Source organism: Mytilus trossulus, chromosome 6 (genome assembly GCF_036588685.1).
Source record: "Mytilus trossulus isolate FHL-02 chromosome 6, PNRI_Mtr1.1.1.hap1, whole genome shotgun sequence".
Lineage (NCBI taxonomy): Eukaryota > Metazoa > Mollusca > Bivalvia > Mytilida > Mytilidae > Mytilus > Mytilus trossulus.
Window position 1 is genome coordinate 69,475,498 of NC_086378.1, and position 19,255 is coordinate 69,494,752.

Genomic DNA, 19,255 nt, shown 5'->3' on the forward strand with positions numbered 1-19,255 from the left:
ACAATGGCTTCACTGACCATGTGCACATATTGTAGATTTAACAATGTAGATAGGATTTTTACTTATGTTTAATGGTTACAAGTCTTTCAAGCCACAAAAATTATGCAGCTTTTAAATATTTGAGTGTTCAGATACTCAATTGTTTATGTCCACAATAATTGGTCTGTGTCCTCAGATGTATGATTTTCTCACTAGCAACCATTCCTCATCTCTTTATTTATGGAAAGAGTTGCATATACAGTTTCCATGTTAAGCCTACTTTATCTATTGTATCAAATTTTTTTTTCTTGCTGGAAGATTTAGCACTTCAATTCAGATCGCGACTAACCATCTATAATATGTTTAAATTCTGTTTCGCTGTCAAGGCAAAGTTTCAACAATGCAATCCTTTTTATCCAGTAAATTTCTACTGGTTTTAATAAATTTGTAAAAACAAATTTTATTGATATATAACTAGGTCAAATATAAATCATCATTCTAAAGCTACTGTGTCAAATTCCATTACCATGCTCCCAATAAAAGTAGAAAATTACATGGTTTTTAAAATGTTTCAAGTGATTTAAATGTGACAAGTCTACAATGAACATTTGTGTCTTGTTATGACAGCCCATCATTTTCATGTCAAAATCTGATAAAAATAGGATTCAATCTAGTTTATGTTCTCTAAAAAACATAAGACTCACACATGGCATCATGTTTGTGAGAGATAACTCATTTTTTACAATAACTGGTATACTGTTAACCTTGATTCAAAAGGCAACCAGAAGACAATGCATAATTATTTGAAAATGCACAAACTATTTTTTTTTCTTTCAACTACCTGGTAATTAACAATTGGTTTATTAGTTGACATAATACAGGAGATGAGTTTTCTAGAACCTAGCTATATAGATATATTTCAAATTCAAGATCAACTGGCAGGCAAATTCTGCTGTCCTGAGTCCTGCTTTTCTCAAAAGTTATAAAATAACTTGTAAATTAAAAACAATTTTAGTATACTTAAGATCTATTTTTTGTAAGACACAGTCCTGTAATCTTGAAGGATGCTCTGAGTTTAATTAAAAGCATGATGATTCGACATACTTTTAATTAAGTCTACATAGGCTATGTTGTGTTAATATAATCACTAACACATGCTTGGTTAAAACCATCATTGTACTTCCTACCCTAACTATCTAAGCAGACCAATAAACAGTTACATAACAAGGCTAACGACAGTTAGTCACTCTTGCCCTTATAATCTAATATTCCCCTGCATGTTTGACCTTAGGTTCAGGTTAATTGTCTAGCCCTTGATTCAGGACAATTTAAGACCATGTCTATGCATATTATACCTTCTTCAGTAAGTTTGGCTGTTCTCCAGCTGTGATATAATTATGTAACAAAGATTTCACACAGACAACTCTGTGTTAGGCTGATGCCAGTGATAGCCTAAAGATACTTAGGTTAGGGTACACCATAATTTACTAAATGGAATTGATTATCTGGTTCATTTATTATTCTTGTTTAAAACATGAATTATGTTTGCATTTTGGGGGCTACAGAAATACCTATTAACCTCCCCCTCCACTCCCCATTTTTCTAACTTTATTTACTTTAACAAAAAGTTTCCACAACCATGCATGTTCCATGGCCAAGAAAGCTTTGGTCCTAGGCTATCTTAAAGAATTCAAAATTTAATTTCTGTTTATTAAGAATATCCCATCTACTTCATCAACAGAATGAAACTTTTGTTATAATTAAATTAATAAACATTCTACATTAACTTCTGATAATCAGAACTTATAAAATATGTTCAAAACAAGTCAGGACGAAGTCTGACCGATCTTGTCAGACCCACATAGATATAATAATGGTGTTTACAATATCCCTGTAGTAGTAGTATGAAGTCCATATGCAGGTGGACAGCATCTAAAAGGCAGCTTATGAGCTACTTATACCACTCCTGGTGCTTGTCGTGTGATCTACTCTGTGATCTACGCGTTTGGTTTAACATCACAGGATATCCTCAATGGCTTTCATTTCCTAATTAGTCATCCCTCTTATACTAAGCTGCTCTAATTAACAACTTTACAAACTTAACATGACTTTTAACATGTCCATTAATTTATGTGACGTCATTTAACTTTTTGTCAGCCATTTAACTTCTTTGCAGATGTTTTTATTAGATTATAGTGACCCTAATCCAACTTAAGCTGAATTTCTGATACGTTTCTTTTTTTTTTTTGCATATAAAATGTGTGTGCATGTTTAAAAATTTTAAAATACATATGCCAAATCAAAAACTGACATTGCATCTGTAGGACTGAACAAATAAATGTTTCCAAAATAATCAATCAGGATCATTTACATGAACACAAATCAAAGCACTTAATGCATAATTTTTTTTGTCTACCACTGCATTCATCATCAAGGTACATGAGGTATCAGTATTCAAAGAAAGGAATGGAAAAAAGCAGTATGCTTTATTTGAAGAAGCTGCTGAGAAATGTGACATACAGACAGATGAATAAACAAAGCTTTCAATAAAAGGTGTATAAAAATGAAGAAAAGAGTAAGGAAACTAGTGGCATTGAATAAAATATGTTTGGATCTCTGGTTGAGCGATAGTTCATTTCAATGGCTATCGTAGGTTCTTTTCATGACCTTTCTTCAATAACACATATATTTACCTTAAAGGACCTGAAGCATGTACATAAGGATTGCCTAAGATATTAGCTTACATTACGATTTACTGATCCACAAGGATATAAGGTTAACAGGATAATACTAACATATCGTATATGTCATAATCATTTAAAAACTTTCTACTGATTAGTGGGGACACTTGGATAACTATTTTCTGCCTGATTAAATCTTTTTAATTCTTGGCTTTATATAAATTTGAAGGTGTGGAGAGAGATTATAACACTGTGACGGATAGAAAGCCAGGTTTAAAAGTCTTAATATCAAAAGACATGTTGAGAGAAAAATTATATTATCATAACTTATATTGAAGTAAGCCAGGTTTAAAAGTCTAAATAAAACAATATTTTCATTCATTCTGTACACATCCATACCTATATATGAATGGAAGGGACCTATAATTTTGAAAGGATGTGTTTAGATAAATTATATTTCCGAAAGGGTATATATCACGATCCTAATTCTATTTCCACTCAGTTTCCTTATTTGCTTTTCAAGCTAATTCATATATTTAACTATAACACAAAATGTATTTCCATTAGCAAGCAAGTGATAAAACTATTCATTAAAACACGTCTTTCAACATAAGGTTTTAACCCAAATCTCTTTCTTAAAACTCGTACTGGGCATGATTTATACAAAGATTCCACTTCCCAACATGCATGATCAGTTATAAATTATTTAGCTTACAGCCAACCTATTCACCCCCTACAACTTTTTCCCATTTGAACTTCTCTATAAATATTACTGTTTTACCATTTTATATATGATGTTTAATATGTTAATTTTTCTATTGTGTATATTGTATTGTATTGTTTGTATATGCCTTCAACCCCCAGGGGTATAAATGTGCATTTCATTAATAAATATAATTTACTCCTACTTATGAAACAACAATAAAAGATGAAGGGGTTATGACATATGTGGAATAGATCTCCCAGCTGTGAAATAGACAACACAGCTGTTTGCTACTTCCTGTTCTATTATATAATCTTTATTGCAAAAAAACATGAAACCCTGACGGGTTAAAATGCAAACATAGTACAATGTAAAAGTGACAAGAAACATAACTATACATGATAAATGTTTTTAAAAAGTGAAGTTGATATTAATAACATATATCTATATATAGATGTATATACTAATTGACCAATGTGGACCTATTATACATCTGGGTGTAATTTCCATGTTGTACATATTTTTCTTCTTAAATAATGGGCTGCTGTACCAAAATTTTGAGAACTTCTAATGATGTGTGACTTCTAAAACTTTCAATTTCTTAAATATCCACCCCTTATCAGGCAAACAAAGAAATCATCTACTTTGTGATGACCTAATTATAAGTGACATGCGAGAACATTACAGTTTGCTTGTATTAGCTTAGTAATGTAAATGAATAGATTTATTAACAAAGGACGAGGCAACATATGACACTCTTCTTCAGTAAACTTGCTCACATAAAACTGACCCCTACCTTTCAAAATATTGCATTTTTTTTTGTGTATTTAAAATCATTTTACTACCTGTGTAGGGTATAAAATACATGTATCTAGTTTCACATTTATTTCAATGACAAAAAAAATATCTACTAATGTTTTTCTCTGTCAAAAATGTCAGTATTCAGTGTTACAATATAAAAAAAAAGAAGATGTGCCAATGAGACAACTCTCCACAAGAGACCAAAATGACAGAGTATATATATATTTCCAAGTTATTTGTAATCTTTTGAAGTTTCCTTTATCAAAGGCTTATTATTTACTATTCTATTTTATAATATATATAGTATTGTTTTCTTAAAAACCTGGTAGCCAGCTAAACAGCCATTTGCTTTATGAATTTCCCTCTATCATACAGCATGTACAGTCAATTACAAAAGTTATCAATGAAAACTACAACACTAAAACAGATTATGTCTTCTCTTTAAAATGTAGGAAACGCTGGGTAGATCTACATGTATGTGAGATTTGAAAGAAAGAATAAAAACACAGCATTTTTTCCTGTCTGGCTATGACCCAGCAAATATAAGGCTTTTCAACACATACATTGCACACAAAATATGGAATTTCATAACATTTGGTTAAACCATCTGGAACACTGATTATATAATACCTGTACAAAATTTACAGGGCTGCACCTAAAAATGCAATATGATTTAAAGTTTGTTATAAATATTAATGACGTAGGTATTTCTGATATCTGAATCTTGAAATTTAAATCTTAAGATAAGTGGGCAGTTGACAAGCACCTGAAAGTAGAGTTTTTTGTTTAATTAAATCAAGAGTCCTGTAACACTGTTTAAATGTGTTAAAATTACATTATACAGACAGGTTTAAATAAATTGTAAGCTAGCCTATGCCTCTGCATATCAGGTTTTACTGATCTGACATACATATCTAATTAATGTCTTGTTTCCAGGGCATTTATCTGCATATGCACATACCTTTTGGGCTTCATAGATATAAGCATCAGGGGTAACTAAAAGGAAGCATTGAACAATGTTGAAAGAGATCAATGTGGTTCCAGGGGTTGGTCCCCCTTTATTTTGGACAATCAATGTATTTGAATGTGAACATATAGTTGGAACCCCCCCCCCCCTTTTATCCCAAGTAAAGAACATCCCCCAGACGGCCAGAGTCATTCTTGGAAAAGTGTAATAGGACACTGAGACATGTAAATAAAGACCTCTAATTTTTCCGTGATTTTCTGTGAAAAAGCACCAGTAAGAATATTATGTACCCCACTTATTCATGTTATTAATGTAGACAACAAAACCTAAATGCACAAACAATATATGATCATATAATAAGCAGAAACCCAGAAATTATACTATTACAGGCACACAGAATCAGTATGGCTGATACAATCAAGTAATTTACCTAAATCGTCAATCAAATTTCTAACAAGATAGAATTTCAATAATGATGTAAGAACAAAATCTGTAGTACTTCTTGAAAAAGATGTTACAATGTCAAGACATATTTACATAGGGATACAAATATAGCCTGTACAATCGATGGAAAGCTTTTAGCTTTTAATCAATCATCAACAGCACTCTTTTTAGCCAAAGAACATCAATAAGTACATGTTCTGACGTTAATTTCATACCAATTCAGTTATAAAAGGTCAAAGGTTTCAGTTTTTCCTATTGAGTACTTGATAATTATTCCTGATAAAGAAAGATGATCAATGCAGACTTGTTCCAATAGTCCTTGTTTATTAACAAATACACTTTAAAACTCTACTTTCCTGTTATCGTTTTTACAAATCACCAACAAACGACTTTTAACAAATCATATTACACATGTACTGTATGTAAAAAATTACAACTCAAATTTACAAAAACAATGTTTGATCAATATAGAATATGGATTACATTCAGATCTATGGAAACAAATGTGACTGAGCACCAATAATATACTTTATACACAATGCACTTGATGTACATGCAGAGGAATCTCAGAATATACAGTGTTCCTTGACAAGCATTTCAAATCAACTATCGGCATAATCCATTTAGACACATCTAGACTGTGAGATAGAGAAATTCTAAGATTTATATCATACTAGAAAATTGGTTCCTTGTTTATAAAATTTATGTAATTTTGGAAGAATATTTCTTGTTTTGAAGCATTCAGAAAGAATGTTTTATCAGCAACATCAAAGTACCATATATATGCATGATATATGCCATAAATTATCAAATCAAGTCCAGCACAATATTCATGTCCAAGATGACAAGATCAGCTAAGTATTGATTTGTATGTCAGTTTCTTTGACAGTATCCTTCTGATCAATTACAAGATAATGAAATGTGACATAGAAATGGATTTCCTGCTAAAGTAACAAATCTTTTGTATCAATACCAAGAAATAAATCTGATTTGTGATCATTTGATAATCTATTATCATATGTGACATGAGAGTTCAAGGATATATGATAAACTGACTTATATAATACTGCTGAATCAGCACTCACTGACCACTATATTATAACTTATTTCCTTCTTCAAATTTAAGACTTAATTTGCATAAATTAATTACTACATGTACATGCATCAGTCTTTTAATTAAATGCATATTATATTAACTATTTTATCTTTTAAAATATCAAATGCTTCAATATTATTGACCCTCCAAAGATCATCAAGATAATTAACAATTCAATCCACGGACTTAGACTTCTTCAGAACAAACCACCACTTGTTCATATGCAGTTCTCTGTTTACTAAGCATACATGAAGGAGATGTTACAAGTCTAAAATATTTAACTAGCATATATGCAGTAACATAAGATTTATCACACAGGAGGTAGGACATATGCATGATGAACTATTCATGATTGACAGTTTAGCCAATTATTTATTTTAATACCTTACCTCTAGACCCAGTGGCCATGTCGGCCACTTTCTGGAAGGCATCTAAAAATCCTCCTATTGCTCCAAGTGTAGCTCTGAAAAATAGAGTACCTACATAAATATCAATTAGTGAAGTAATTTATATACTTTAGCTTAAGGTGTAACAATGCATACTTCATAAGATTTGTTTTACATCAGAATGTATTGTAGATGTCTGATATCAGTTCAAAGAACATGAAAGAGGGCAATCAAGGTGATTCCCTTATCAGGGGGAGCAGGATCTGTGGGGTATCCTTTTGTGTCACAATATACTTATTTTAATGATAGTCCCAAGTGGGAGATAAGATGCAGTCCTTCAAATACCTATTACTCACTGAACAGATTCATTTAAATTTGATACTTATTCTTATCAAGTCCAAACAAAATGTCATATCATACATTGATCATATATTAAGTAATATTATTGAATTTGAATATTAATCTTCATTTGCTCTGGCAACAATAATAAATCTATTATCTAAACATAACACCGTCCAGAAAACAGAAATAGCTAACAAATCAATCTAGTTTGTTGACCCAATCATACAATGCAATGATACAATCAATGACCAGAGAATAATCTGGCCAAGTCATGGGTCATTCTGCTCTGTAACAGAACAATTATGTAAATATAAACTATACGGTCATTAATCAGTACATCAGTGACTAACATCAATGTATACTAAGAGCACGGACAAGAAATCAGGATGAGGTTTATAGTAGATCTTCTCCATCACTAATCTTAATCAAGATATTCCCAAACTATTAGAGCTTATATTCCTATTGCATGAAGAGTACTATTTGGTTGTTTGTATATATATATTGAACAATTGTATTTGGAATGACATCTATCTATGTTGTTTGTAGGTGTCAATTTTAATTACAATGCTTGAGCAAACATTTATAACAGCAAAGCAAGCAAGCCAACCAAAGTTTTACCCTACAAGCATTAGGAAATTAGCTTTAAATGGCATTGCTATTAAATTTTTCCACAACAATATTAAAAGTGGTGTGATTGAGAACTTGGCTATTGTTGAAGACTGTAATGGTATTGACAAATCATAAATGTCTACTGATGAACACTGCATATTGTCCTGCAAGTCTAGATGTCTTCAGGGTTTTTTGTTATTTTTCGGTACTTGTCTCATTATATTAACAGACATCAATATCACCCTCTATTCTTCTCGTAATGTTGTAATCTGAACAATTCTTATGAAAATATCTTCCAAAACAAAGATATATAAACAGATAGAGTATATCCTGATGTTTCCTGTCTTAATCAAAGCCTTACAAAAGTCTACATGCATACATGCACAAAATGTACAAGTACATGTAATGGAGATACATATAAGTTACTGAAATGCCAAATGTTAATGTCAGTATGCTTTTAATCCTGCTGTAGTTTGTTTACACATGTCCTAAGTCACAAATCTGATGTTCAGTGGTTCATGTTTATGCAATTCATAAGAGTTTCTCGTTTCTCGTTTTTATATAGATTTAATATACCATTAATTTTACACTGGTATTTTTTTGGGTCCTTTATAGCTTACTGTTCAGTGTGTTGTTACATGTGAGCCAAGGCTCCATGCTGAAGACCGTACCTTGACCTATAATGGTTTACTTATTTAAGTTGTTACTTGGATGGAGAGTTGTCTCATTGGTGCTCATACCACATCTTCCTATATCTAATTAGTAATTCAGCTGTGTATTCAGCAATCCATTGTCATTGATACATGTACATGTACATGACATGATGTACCAGGAAATACTCTATCTACATGTATGGAACTAAATGTATGTATGCATGAGATAAGTAAATAATTGAAAATGTAATTAGCCTTCTGTAACAGGATTTACAAAATGTACATGATCAATTAGTAATTATCCGTAATTGTTTGAATAATTGATGATGATAGAAAATCATTATATAGTTCAATTCTCTTAACCTTTGATTTAAGTTCACAATAAATGTTGTACATTATATCTGTTGATTGATTTATCATCATCTACATCTATCTGGATTGGTGGCCTTTGAAATGCCCAATAGCACCTTTACATACATGTAGCATCCATGCATGTACATATTCAGAATGAGATGTGAATTGAATATTAACCCCCACATTTGAAGTAGACTGTTGCTTATAAAGGTGCATTGTAACGGTTATACTAACCTGACTGTTGGCACAGTATTCTGACTCAAAGCTGACCAAATATTGACTCTCTCTTACATACTCCACAGAAAGGCAGTTTATTTGAACTACCACTGTTAAGGGGTATACGTTTGGCAGAGGCAGAAATTAAGGTTTGCAATAAGTCACCAGAATCCCAAACTTTTTTTTTAAATATGAGCCATTGGCATGGATTTACAAATGTATCATCTCCATTTTTATCAAACCTGACTTTACATCATAAATTATGTATAACCTAATTGGCAGATGTTCTCAATACCTTCATGTATATGGGCGAAGTCTTGGTGACCGTAATTTCCCACTGATCGTTCAAATTCCACTGTGAGTTACTGTATCAGAGCTTGGTCGACCTACATGGGTGGAATTTTGATACAAAAAGATTCCTTTCCAAAGCAAAATTACTGTATCAGTCTTAGATACATTGAATAATTTTCTTCCTTGTTTATAACCCCTTATAGACAGGAAGGAAGTTTTGGGATTGAGAAAACTTTGCCTTGTTTTTGACAAAAGCTAAGACCAAATGATATAATATTTACATTTACATTAGTTTCAAACTTAAACCTTTAAGTATTAGTAACATGGGTAAGGTTTCACAGTGCAACATTTCTTAAATCCTTAACATCATGTTATATTAAAATTTTGATGTAAAAATGTTTTAATAAAAGCATTAGTTTTAACCTTGAAATACAATTTGCACAATTACGTCTTCTAAAATAAATTCTCTATGTATTTCATAACTTGTGAGAAAAGCTATTTGATTTTATTTGTTGATATACACATGTAGATTTAAAACGCATTTTAACATTTAAAGTTAAGATAGTATCAATGTTTTTACAATAACATGTTTTCTTCATTTTAAGTTTATGTTTTAATGTCCTAAAAATATTTAAAAGGTCCCCCATAGTTAATGCCTACAGTAATCACACTGTTTGATGTACAACACACTAGATTACAGAAGGCAATTCCTCATACAGTCTAAAGAAATCGATGTAGAAAATGTAAAAGGCTTCTTAGCATTATTGTAAATATCTCACTCAATCTCCTAGAGGATTATCAAGTGCTACTTTGTAACAAAATTGAAACCTTTTCTTTCAAATTGTCTTGGCTTTTAATAATATGGCTAAAATTCATTGTTATTTCAATGATTTTTATTAAGAGTTATAGATTTATGACAGCTTCCAGCTGGTTAATAATCTTCTCTTCCTATATTTCATTAAATTGGGAAGTTGAGCCATATATTGATATAATTTTCAGGTAAAATGGGTATTTTCCACATCTAATTTTGATTTAATGTGTCTCCATACTGTGACATACATACATGTTTGTACATGTATGCATGTATCTTCCTGCAGACTGTTACATTGTGAATCTTGCTAAAGCTTGGTTTATACATCTATGTATATCACATTAAAATACAGGTATTCTGGGCCAATCTGGGGTCTTGGTGTGCATGTTACATTTGCCATTGGATTGCAATGCATTTGCATCATCATCTAATATGTCTGGTGCAGGTTATTTCAAAATTCCTTAATTATTACACTTACTTAAGAGAGGAATGAAGTTTGGCTGCTTTACTTGTAAAATCTTCCCATATAACTGAACTACCCTGAAATGATAAACATGATAAAAGGTTTTATTTAATGGTTAATAAATTCACAAAATCTGAAGTCCACAATGCAAGAACAGAGACAGGCAAAGTTCAGGACAAAGATATACCTTTCATTGTCTAGGCTTTAGGGTGACCTATATATATACATGTAGTTGTTAATTTTTGTGTCTTTAGGTCTTTTGTGTCAAAGAATTGATTCATTGGCAATCATACCACATCTTCTTTTTTATACTGCAGTTAACGTAACATTTATTGCCCTTATTTTTCAAATTTTGGATGGTCTAAAATTGTGTATGTGGTTAGAATAACTATATCATACATAGTATGTCTAAATGTTTTGGATGTGTATGAGTGACATACATTTTGTGTATAAAGTACATTGATGTTGATATGCATGTTTATACTGTACATGTTCTCTGAGAAGAAAGACTTTAACCTTGTCTGATCCAGCTGATCCCCTAAAAATAAGCTATAAATACTGTTTATTTTGTATATAGCATCAGAAATTGAGAAAAAACTGATAATGTTTAACTTCTATAATTTATATGTACATGTATGTATGTCAGTAATTATCGATATTTTGTGCATTTTTCCTGTGATCTTTTTTTTTGTGATACTTTTTCATATCATGCTACTCGCTTGAGATGGAAAATTTTTGTTATCAACTAAGGAGGCACCTGGCGTTGCTAATAAAATTGACAACCTCGTCAGAGGTAAAATAGTGATAAACAGATTATCATTGGTCATCTCAACTCTATTGCTTTTCTCGCTTTCGCCGTACTGGCTCAAGCGAGAAAACCAATCTTGTTGAGACTATCAACAATAATCTATAAGTATTTACACAATATTGTACTTCTAGACCATTTTTTTTAAAGAGTAAATGATTATCTTAGGTTTTCAAACAAAGACCTTTGTAAAATAACTTGCACTAAGACAACCTATGATGTTTGATGTGAGATAAAACAATATTCATATGAAGTGTGTCTTATAAGGATCCTCCTATGAAATTCAAGTACCCTAGTATCATTTACACAGGTGAATGCACTCAAATCTATTTATAATTTTGAGGGAACAATGACTGTGTATAAATCTGCTGAAATGGTACACCAGAGCTGTTAGTTCTATAAAGCACTCTGTACATTTTTCAGACACAGACAATTTTCATTATGTCCAGAATGTTATGTAAGTGAGCTTTAGCATGTGTAGTTTGGTTAAGGAGACAATACAAGTAAATAGGATGTAGCGATATTTGTTCAAGGATTGAAAATGCAAGGGTCAGTTGTGTTGGTAGTAAATTTTGTACTTGCATTGGTACTCTCGGTATGCATTCCATTGAAAAATGACAGTACTTCATTGATAAATGACAATGGATAATTGATAAAATTGAGAATGAAAATGGGATATATATTCAAATCAAGGAGATACAATGTAGCAACCCCACCAAGCAGCCAGTATCTCTTTAAATTACCTGGGAAATCACTATTCTGGTTCTCTGATCAAAAAATTAAAACAGCAGAATTATGTTGCCTTAGTATCCACACATTTATTTTAAATCTTTAACCAAGCATAAAATAGTGAGGGAGTATTGAGGTTTCATTTTAATTACTTTAGGAAAAGGGTGTATATATATTCTTCTTCTTCTGATATACAGTTACAGCTTCATTATTATTGAAGATTACGAACTGTTGCATGCGCGGAGTATATGATTAAAAAAATATGAACAAAAACTTATCTTTAACTTAGTAGAATACTTGGTGATATTTACATGAAAGAAAACAACAAGTGATTAAAAAATATGTACATTGTTATTTATAGAATTAAATTATATTGTGGAGAACAGTTGGTGTCAACTGATCTCTGTAAATTTCAATGGTTTGACTTGCTACCACAACTTGTGGCAACATGTTCCATTGAATGATTGTTTGCGGAAAGAATGACCATTTGTAGCTGTCTTTAGAGAATGTCTATACATGTAGATCTGTAGGTGTAGGTTAATCGGAGCGCATATAACATGCTTCTGTTATACATGTATCCACCCATTAGGCTCAGCATCATGATTCATCGTCAATCTATTTTTAGCTGCCGTGACCTTGTTTAACTTCCCTCCCTTTGATATCAACCTTAGAGATATTTTGATTTACGGAGATTCTAAAGAGTATCTTATCATCATACAGCAATAATAATAAACATATACCTGTATATCATATCAATAGCCATATATTTGTATAGGTATAATCAAAATAATACACCTTTTAGTTCCTATTAATTAGAGCAGGTGAACTAACGACCCTTGATTATTTTTACCTGTATGAATGGTAAGAAGACCACCCATAGTTTTAACCTGGCATTACACTAATAATCTGTCCATTCTGAAAGTTTTTAAGACTAAACAAATCAGTATTTAACTCAATAAAAATCTGTATCTTAATGTTATTTATGTAAATAAACAAATGTTGGCAGACTGTTTAATGTTGTCTTTCAGGCATATGTGTAATTATCATGTAAGAATAAACAATAATGTGTATTCACCTGCTAAATGCAAACAGGACCAGTTATATTACATAACCAGACTGACCACCTGGTTTATAATAAACATCATCCTTACATGTATTGTCAGTTATCACTTTCTATCATTTTGTAAGCCCTGAATATTTGTAGTTTAGAAAAAGTTCATGTATTATTTTTAAATTAGAGTACAATCCCCCCTCCCCCCCCCCCCCCCCCCCGAGATGATCCATAAACATGACCCCTATATAAGCATTCTTCTACTGTGTCATGGGCTTATGAATGGTTTATGTTGTAATGTGTTTAGTTTCCTCATATAAGTATATATACATAAACATTTGTATTCTTTTATAATTATGCATCTTAATTGAAATTTTGAAAGTTATTCTGGTAAACAGGATATCTACATGGAGAAACAGGGGGAGGTATATTAAAGCATGAAAATAACCTATAAATATGACAAAAATACACTTGAAGTTGTTGTACTAGAAGTATTTATGTGAAGGACTTTCAGGCAAAAGGTTACAATAGTACTAAATCAATAAATGAGTCATAACCTTGATCATGAACCTAGAACAAAAGGTCACAAAATTAATTTGTCTTTGAAGAGGTGTTACCTGTCATACATTTTGTATTCAGGCATAAAAAAGTTAATTCTTTAGAATCAATCACTAAACAGTAAAGAAAATCATGAACATGTATTATGTACATAGTAAATGGAATTTCTCTGTTCACAAAATTCTGAAGCATCAAATCCCAAACACATAAATTAACATTTATACAAAACAGCAATACTTCATCAACAACTACATGTAAATAAATTTAGGCCTAGGTCAGTCTTACTTTTTGTTAAATACAATGGGGGTCTATGGCAAAATATTACCTTATATAATTTTTTTGGTATTATAGAAAATGTTGGGTATTTCTTTTACATGTACATAGAAATATATACAATGTACAGTTGATTTGTTGTGATCTTGACCAGTGTCAAGATTACCTGAAATTTGATAATACAAACTGTAAGATATACATGTATAGTACATGTAAGTTGAAAATTGAGATTGTAATGCAATAAACAGTGAGGTCAATCAACCATGCCAATACCCTCATGATATTCATCTTGACCATGAATGACTGATTTTTCTTTACGTTGTAATAAAGATTATCTATAGCTTGTTATCATTCATCTATGATTGATCAAGGTCTAAAATTGACAAGGATCAGAGTGGTCAAAGGAATCTATCCTGTAATTCATTATTGATGAGATGTCACCCCAGGCCTTTCTCAGCACCAAATTTGATAAAGATGTTTGGACTGGTCAGTTATAATTAGTTACATATGAATGTCAATAAATTTTGACCCTAAGTGAGATAGAAAGGTATCTTGTCACCTTTTTCTGATACCTGTCCTATATGAACAAGGAATTTCTGATTGAAATGAACAAGTTGTCGGGGATATTACGGATGCATTCAAACTTAATTTGAAGTTCAAAGTTTTCAATTCAAAACTATGTCCAGAAAAAAATACTCCCCTTCCCTCACAGGAAATTATCTTTGGCAAATAAAATACCAATATATATTTTTTTAGAAAAATTGCTGTGCCTGCGCATGCCCTGCTGCATTTCATTCTTTAAAGCATGAGAAATTTAACAAATTATTTTTCGAATCTACTTTTGACTAAATTAATTTAAATTGTAAAAGTTATTTGTCATTGACATGGAAAATAAAAATCATTTTATACAATTGTTGTCATGAATATTCATCAAATTTAAAATCCAATATATATGTGTATGATGTGTACATAATTTTCTAATTGTCAGTTAGAAAGTTTTTTGTTTGAAAGCCTATTTTCTTACAACACATGCAGACATATGACTCAGCACACACAGATGATATTTCTATCCAGCTGTTCAGAGAATGTTATCTTAAGGGTTCACAAGCGATCTCTGACCTATCATTATTTTTTGGTTAACTTTTAACAAATACATACATATTGAGAGGGTTTCTTGTTATCAAATTTTTCATCTTTTTGTTATGTTTACAAAATAAATATTTTAAATCTGTTTGTGCATGAGTTATTTCTGTGGATGAAATAACTTTTTAATAATAGGATTTGGTGACAGAATTTCATGGTTGAAATCAATTTACAACTGACTGTGGGTGAAATAGATTATTAACCTGCTGTACTAAGAATATTAAAGTAGATAACGAAAAAAGAAAAAAAGAAAAGAGCACGAATATTCTATATAAATAATTTTTTCTCAGGACCTTAATAATTTTGTTACAACAAAAATACACATGAACAAAATGTATTGTAAGGAACTAAGGAACAAATTATATTGTAATTACTGTGAAGAAATTGTTCATGGCACAAATTTATATTTTTATTAATTTATTTCATGTATGCATAATAAAATGCATGTAATTTAGATTTACAAATTATTAATAATTGCTGGTTTATTAATTGTTAGTAAATTAGTTAAAAAAACAAAATTTCCCCGTTTAACATACATGTACATTGTACAATGTAACATGCAAGACTTTATAAATTTATTAATATTTGCTAAACAGGAAATTTAATTCTATATGATCTGTGTTCTTTCAACCTCATATCAATCGATTCAAACATGCACTTTTCTCAGCACTAAGAAATTGAAAAGATTTTAAAAGGAATCATCCAAGTGAAAATCTTACACTTATCCAATCTCACAGGAATGTGCCAATATCATAACAAATAATGAGATGTGATATGATTGACAATGAGACTACAATCTGTCAGAGGTAAAATATGGATGTAGTCCACTATATAAGGCTTCAACAATGAGGAAAACACATATCATATAGTCCTCTGTAGAAGACCCTGTCATGTAAAATGTGAAACTATTCAAACGAGCGAATTGGAACTAACACTTTAATTTATAACAAAACAAAATGTTTAAAGACCTTAAACAGGCTTACGGCTCAACATAATAGATATGGCACAAAATGTGCACCTGAATATAGGTATCTTGTTTTGTTACCCCCATTGAAGCAATGGTTACATTGGTTACATTGGTTACACACATGGACCTTTAGTAACTGATATGCAATGCTGGCTTTATCTGTTGCAAACTGTACATGAATGGCTGTCCATGGGGAATCCAGTAAAATTTGTAACCAGCCTGTGAAAGTCTGGTTACAATGGTTACATGCATGGGAAATCAGGTTACACTGGTTACATACATGCAGAATTGGGTTACAGTGCAACATGCATGGAGAAATCAGTAACAATGGTTACACACATGGGAAAGTTGGGTTAAAATTGTTACATGCATGGAGAATCAGTTTACAATGGTTACATGCATGGGAAAGACTGGTTACAATGGTTACATGCATGGAGAATCACGTTATAATGGTTACATACATGGGAAAGTTGGGTTACAATGGTTACATGCATGGGGGAATCAGGTTACAATGGTTACATACATGGGGAATCGGGTTACAATGGTTACATGCATGGGGAATCTGGTTACAATGGTTACATACATGGAGAATTAGGTTACAATGGTAACACGCATGGAGAATTAGGTTACAATGGTTACATGCATGGGGAAATCAGGTTACAATGGTTACATGCATGGGAAAATCAGGTTACAATGGTTACATACATGGGGGAATCAGGTTACAATGGTTACATACATGGGGAATCAGGTTACACTGGTTACATACATGCAGAATTGGGTTACAGTGCAACATGCATGGAGAAATCAGTAACAATGGCTACACACATGGGAAAGTTGGGTTAAAATGGTTACATGCATGGAGAATCAGTTTACAATGGTTACATGCATGGGAAAGACTGGTTACAATGGTTACATGCATGGAGAATCACGTTATAATGGTTACATACATGGGAAAGTTGGGTTACAATGGTTACATGCATGGGAAATCAGGTTACACTGGTTACATACATGCAGAATTGGGTTACAGTGCAACATGCATCGAGAAATCAGTAACAATGGTTACACACATGGGAAAGTTGGGTTAAAATGGTTACATGCATGGAGAATCAGTTTACAATGGTTACATGCATGGGAAAGACTGGTTACAATGGTTACATGCATGGAGAATCACGTTATAATGGTTACATACATGGGAAAGTTGGGTTACAATGGTTACATGCATGGGGGAATCAGGTTACAATGGTTACATACATGGGGAATCGGGTTACAATGGTTACATGCATGGGGAATCTGGTTACAATGGTTACATACATGGGGATTCCGGTTACAATGGTTACACGCATGGAGAATTAGGTTACAATGGTTACATTCATGGGGAATCAGGTTACAATGGTTACATGCATGGGAAAATCAGGTTACAATGGTTACATACATGGGGGAATCAGGTTACAATGGTTACATACATGGGGAATCAGGTTACAAAGGTTACATGCATGGAGAATTAGGTTACAATGGTTACATGCATGGAGAATTAGGTTACAATGGTTACATGCATGGGGAATCTGGTTACAATGGTTACATACAAGGAGAATTAGGTTACAATGGTTACACGCATGGGGATTCTGGTTACAATGGTTACATACATGGGGAATCAGGTTACAATGGTTACACGCATGGGGAATCTGGTTACAATGGTTACACGCATGGAGAATTAGGTTACAATGGTTACACGCATGGGGATTCTGGTTACAATGGTTACACGCATGGAGAATTAGGTTACAATGGTTACATGCATGGGGAATCTGGTTACAATGGTTACACGCATGGAGAATCAGGTTACAATGGTTACATGCATGGGGAATCAGGTTACAATGGTTACTTGCATGGGAAAATCAGGTTACAATGGTTACATACATGGGGGAATCAGGTTACAATGGTTACATACATGGGGAATCAGGTTACAATGGTTACATGCATGGGAAAATCAGGTTACAATGGTTACATACATAGGAGAATCAGGTTACAATGGTTACATACATGGAGACTTAGGTTACAATGGTTACATACATGGAGAATCAGGTTACAATGGTTACACGCATGGAGAATTAGGTTACAATGGTTACACGCATGGAGAATTAGGTTACAATGGTTACATACATGGAGAATCAGGTTACAATGGTAACACGCATGGAGAATTAGGTTACAATGGTAACACGCATGGAGAATTAGGTTACAATGGTTACATGCATGGGAAAATCAGGTTACAATGGTTACATACATGGGAAAATCAGGTTACAATGGTTACATGCATGGAGAATCAGGTTACAATGGTTACACGCATGGAAAATCAGGTTACAATGGTTACATGCATGGAGAAATAGGTTACAATGGTTACACACTTGGAGAATTAGGTTACAATGGTTACATACATGGGGAATCAGGTTACAATGGTTACATGCATGGGGAATCTGGTTACAATGGTTACATGCATAGGGAATCTGGTTACAATGGTTACACGCATGGAGAATTAGGTTACAATGGTTACACACATGGAGAATTAGGTTACAATGGTTACATGCATGGGGGAATCAGGTTACAATGGTTACATACATGGGGAATCTGGTTACAATGGTTACACGCATGGAGAATTAGGTTACAAGGGTTACATACATTGGGAATCTGGTTACAATGGTTACATACACGGAGAATCAGGTTACAATGGTTACACGCATGGGGAATCTGGTTACAATGGTTACACGCATGGAGAATTAGGTTACAATGGTTACATACATGGGGATTCTGGTTACAATGGTTACACACATGGAGAATTAGGTTACAATGGTTACATGCATGGGGCATCTGGTTACAATGGTTACACGCATGGAGAATTAGGTTACAATGGTTACATACATGGGGATTCAGGTTACAATGGT

The 19,255-nt window shown here is 32.4% G+C and overlaps 1 protein-coding gene across 6 annotated transcripts in view; it reads right to left on the minus strand.

The window, feature by feature from the left end:
• LOC134721747 (protein MTSS 2-like) overlaps nucleotides 1-19,255 on the minus strand; it is a 64,258-nt gene that overhangs the window by 34,184 nt on the left and 10,819 nt on the right. For all 6 annotated transcript variants that reach the window (XM_063584940.1, XM_063584937.1, XM_063584941.1 and 3 more), the window contains exons 2-3: nucleotides 10,812-10,873; nucleotides 7,061-7,134 (exon numbers count right to left, since the gene is read on the minus strand). In XM_063584940.1, coding sequence (XP_063441010.1) covers nucleotides 7,061-7,134; nucleotides 10,812-10,873 — 136 coding nt within the window. The remainder of the gene's footprint in view (nucleotides 1-7,060; nucleotides 7,135-10,811; nucleotides 10,874-19,255) is intronic.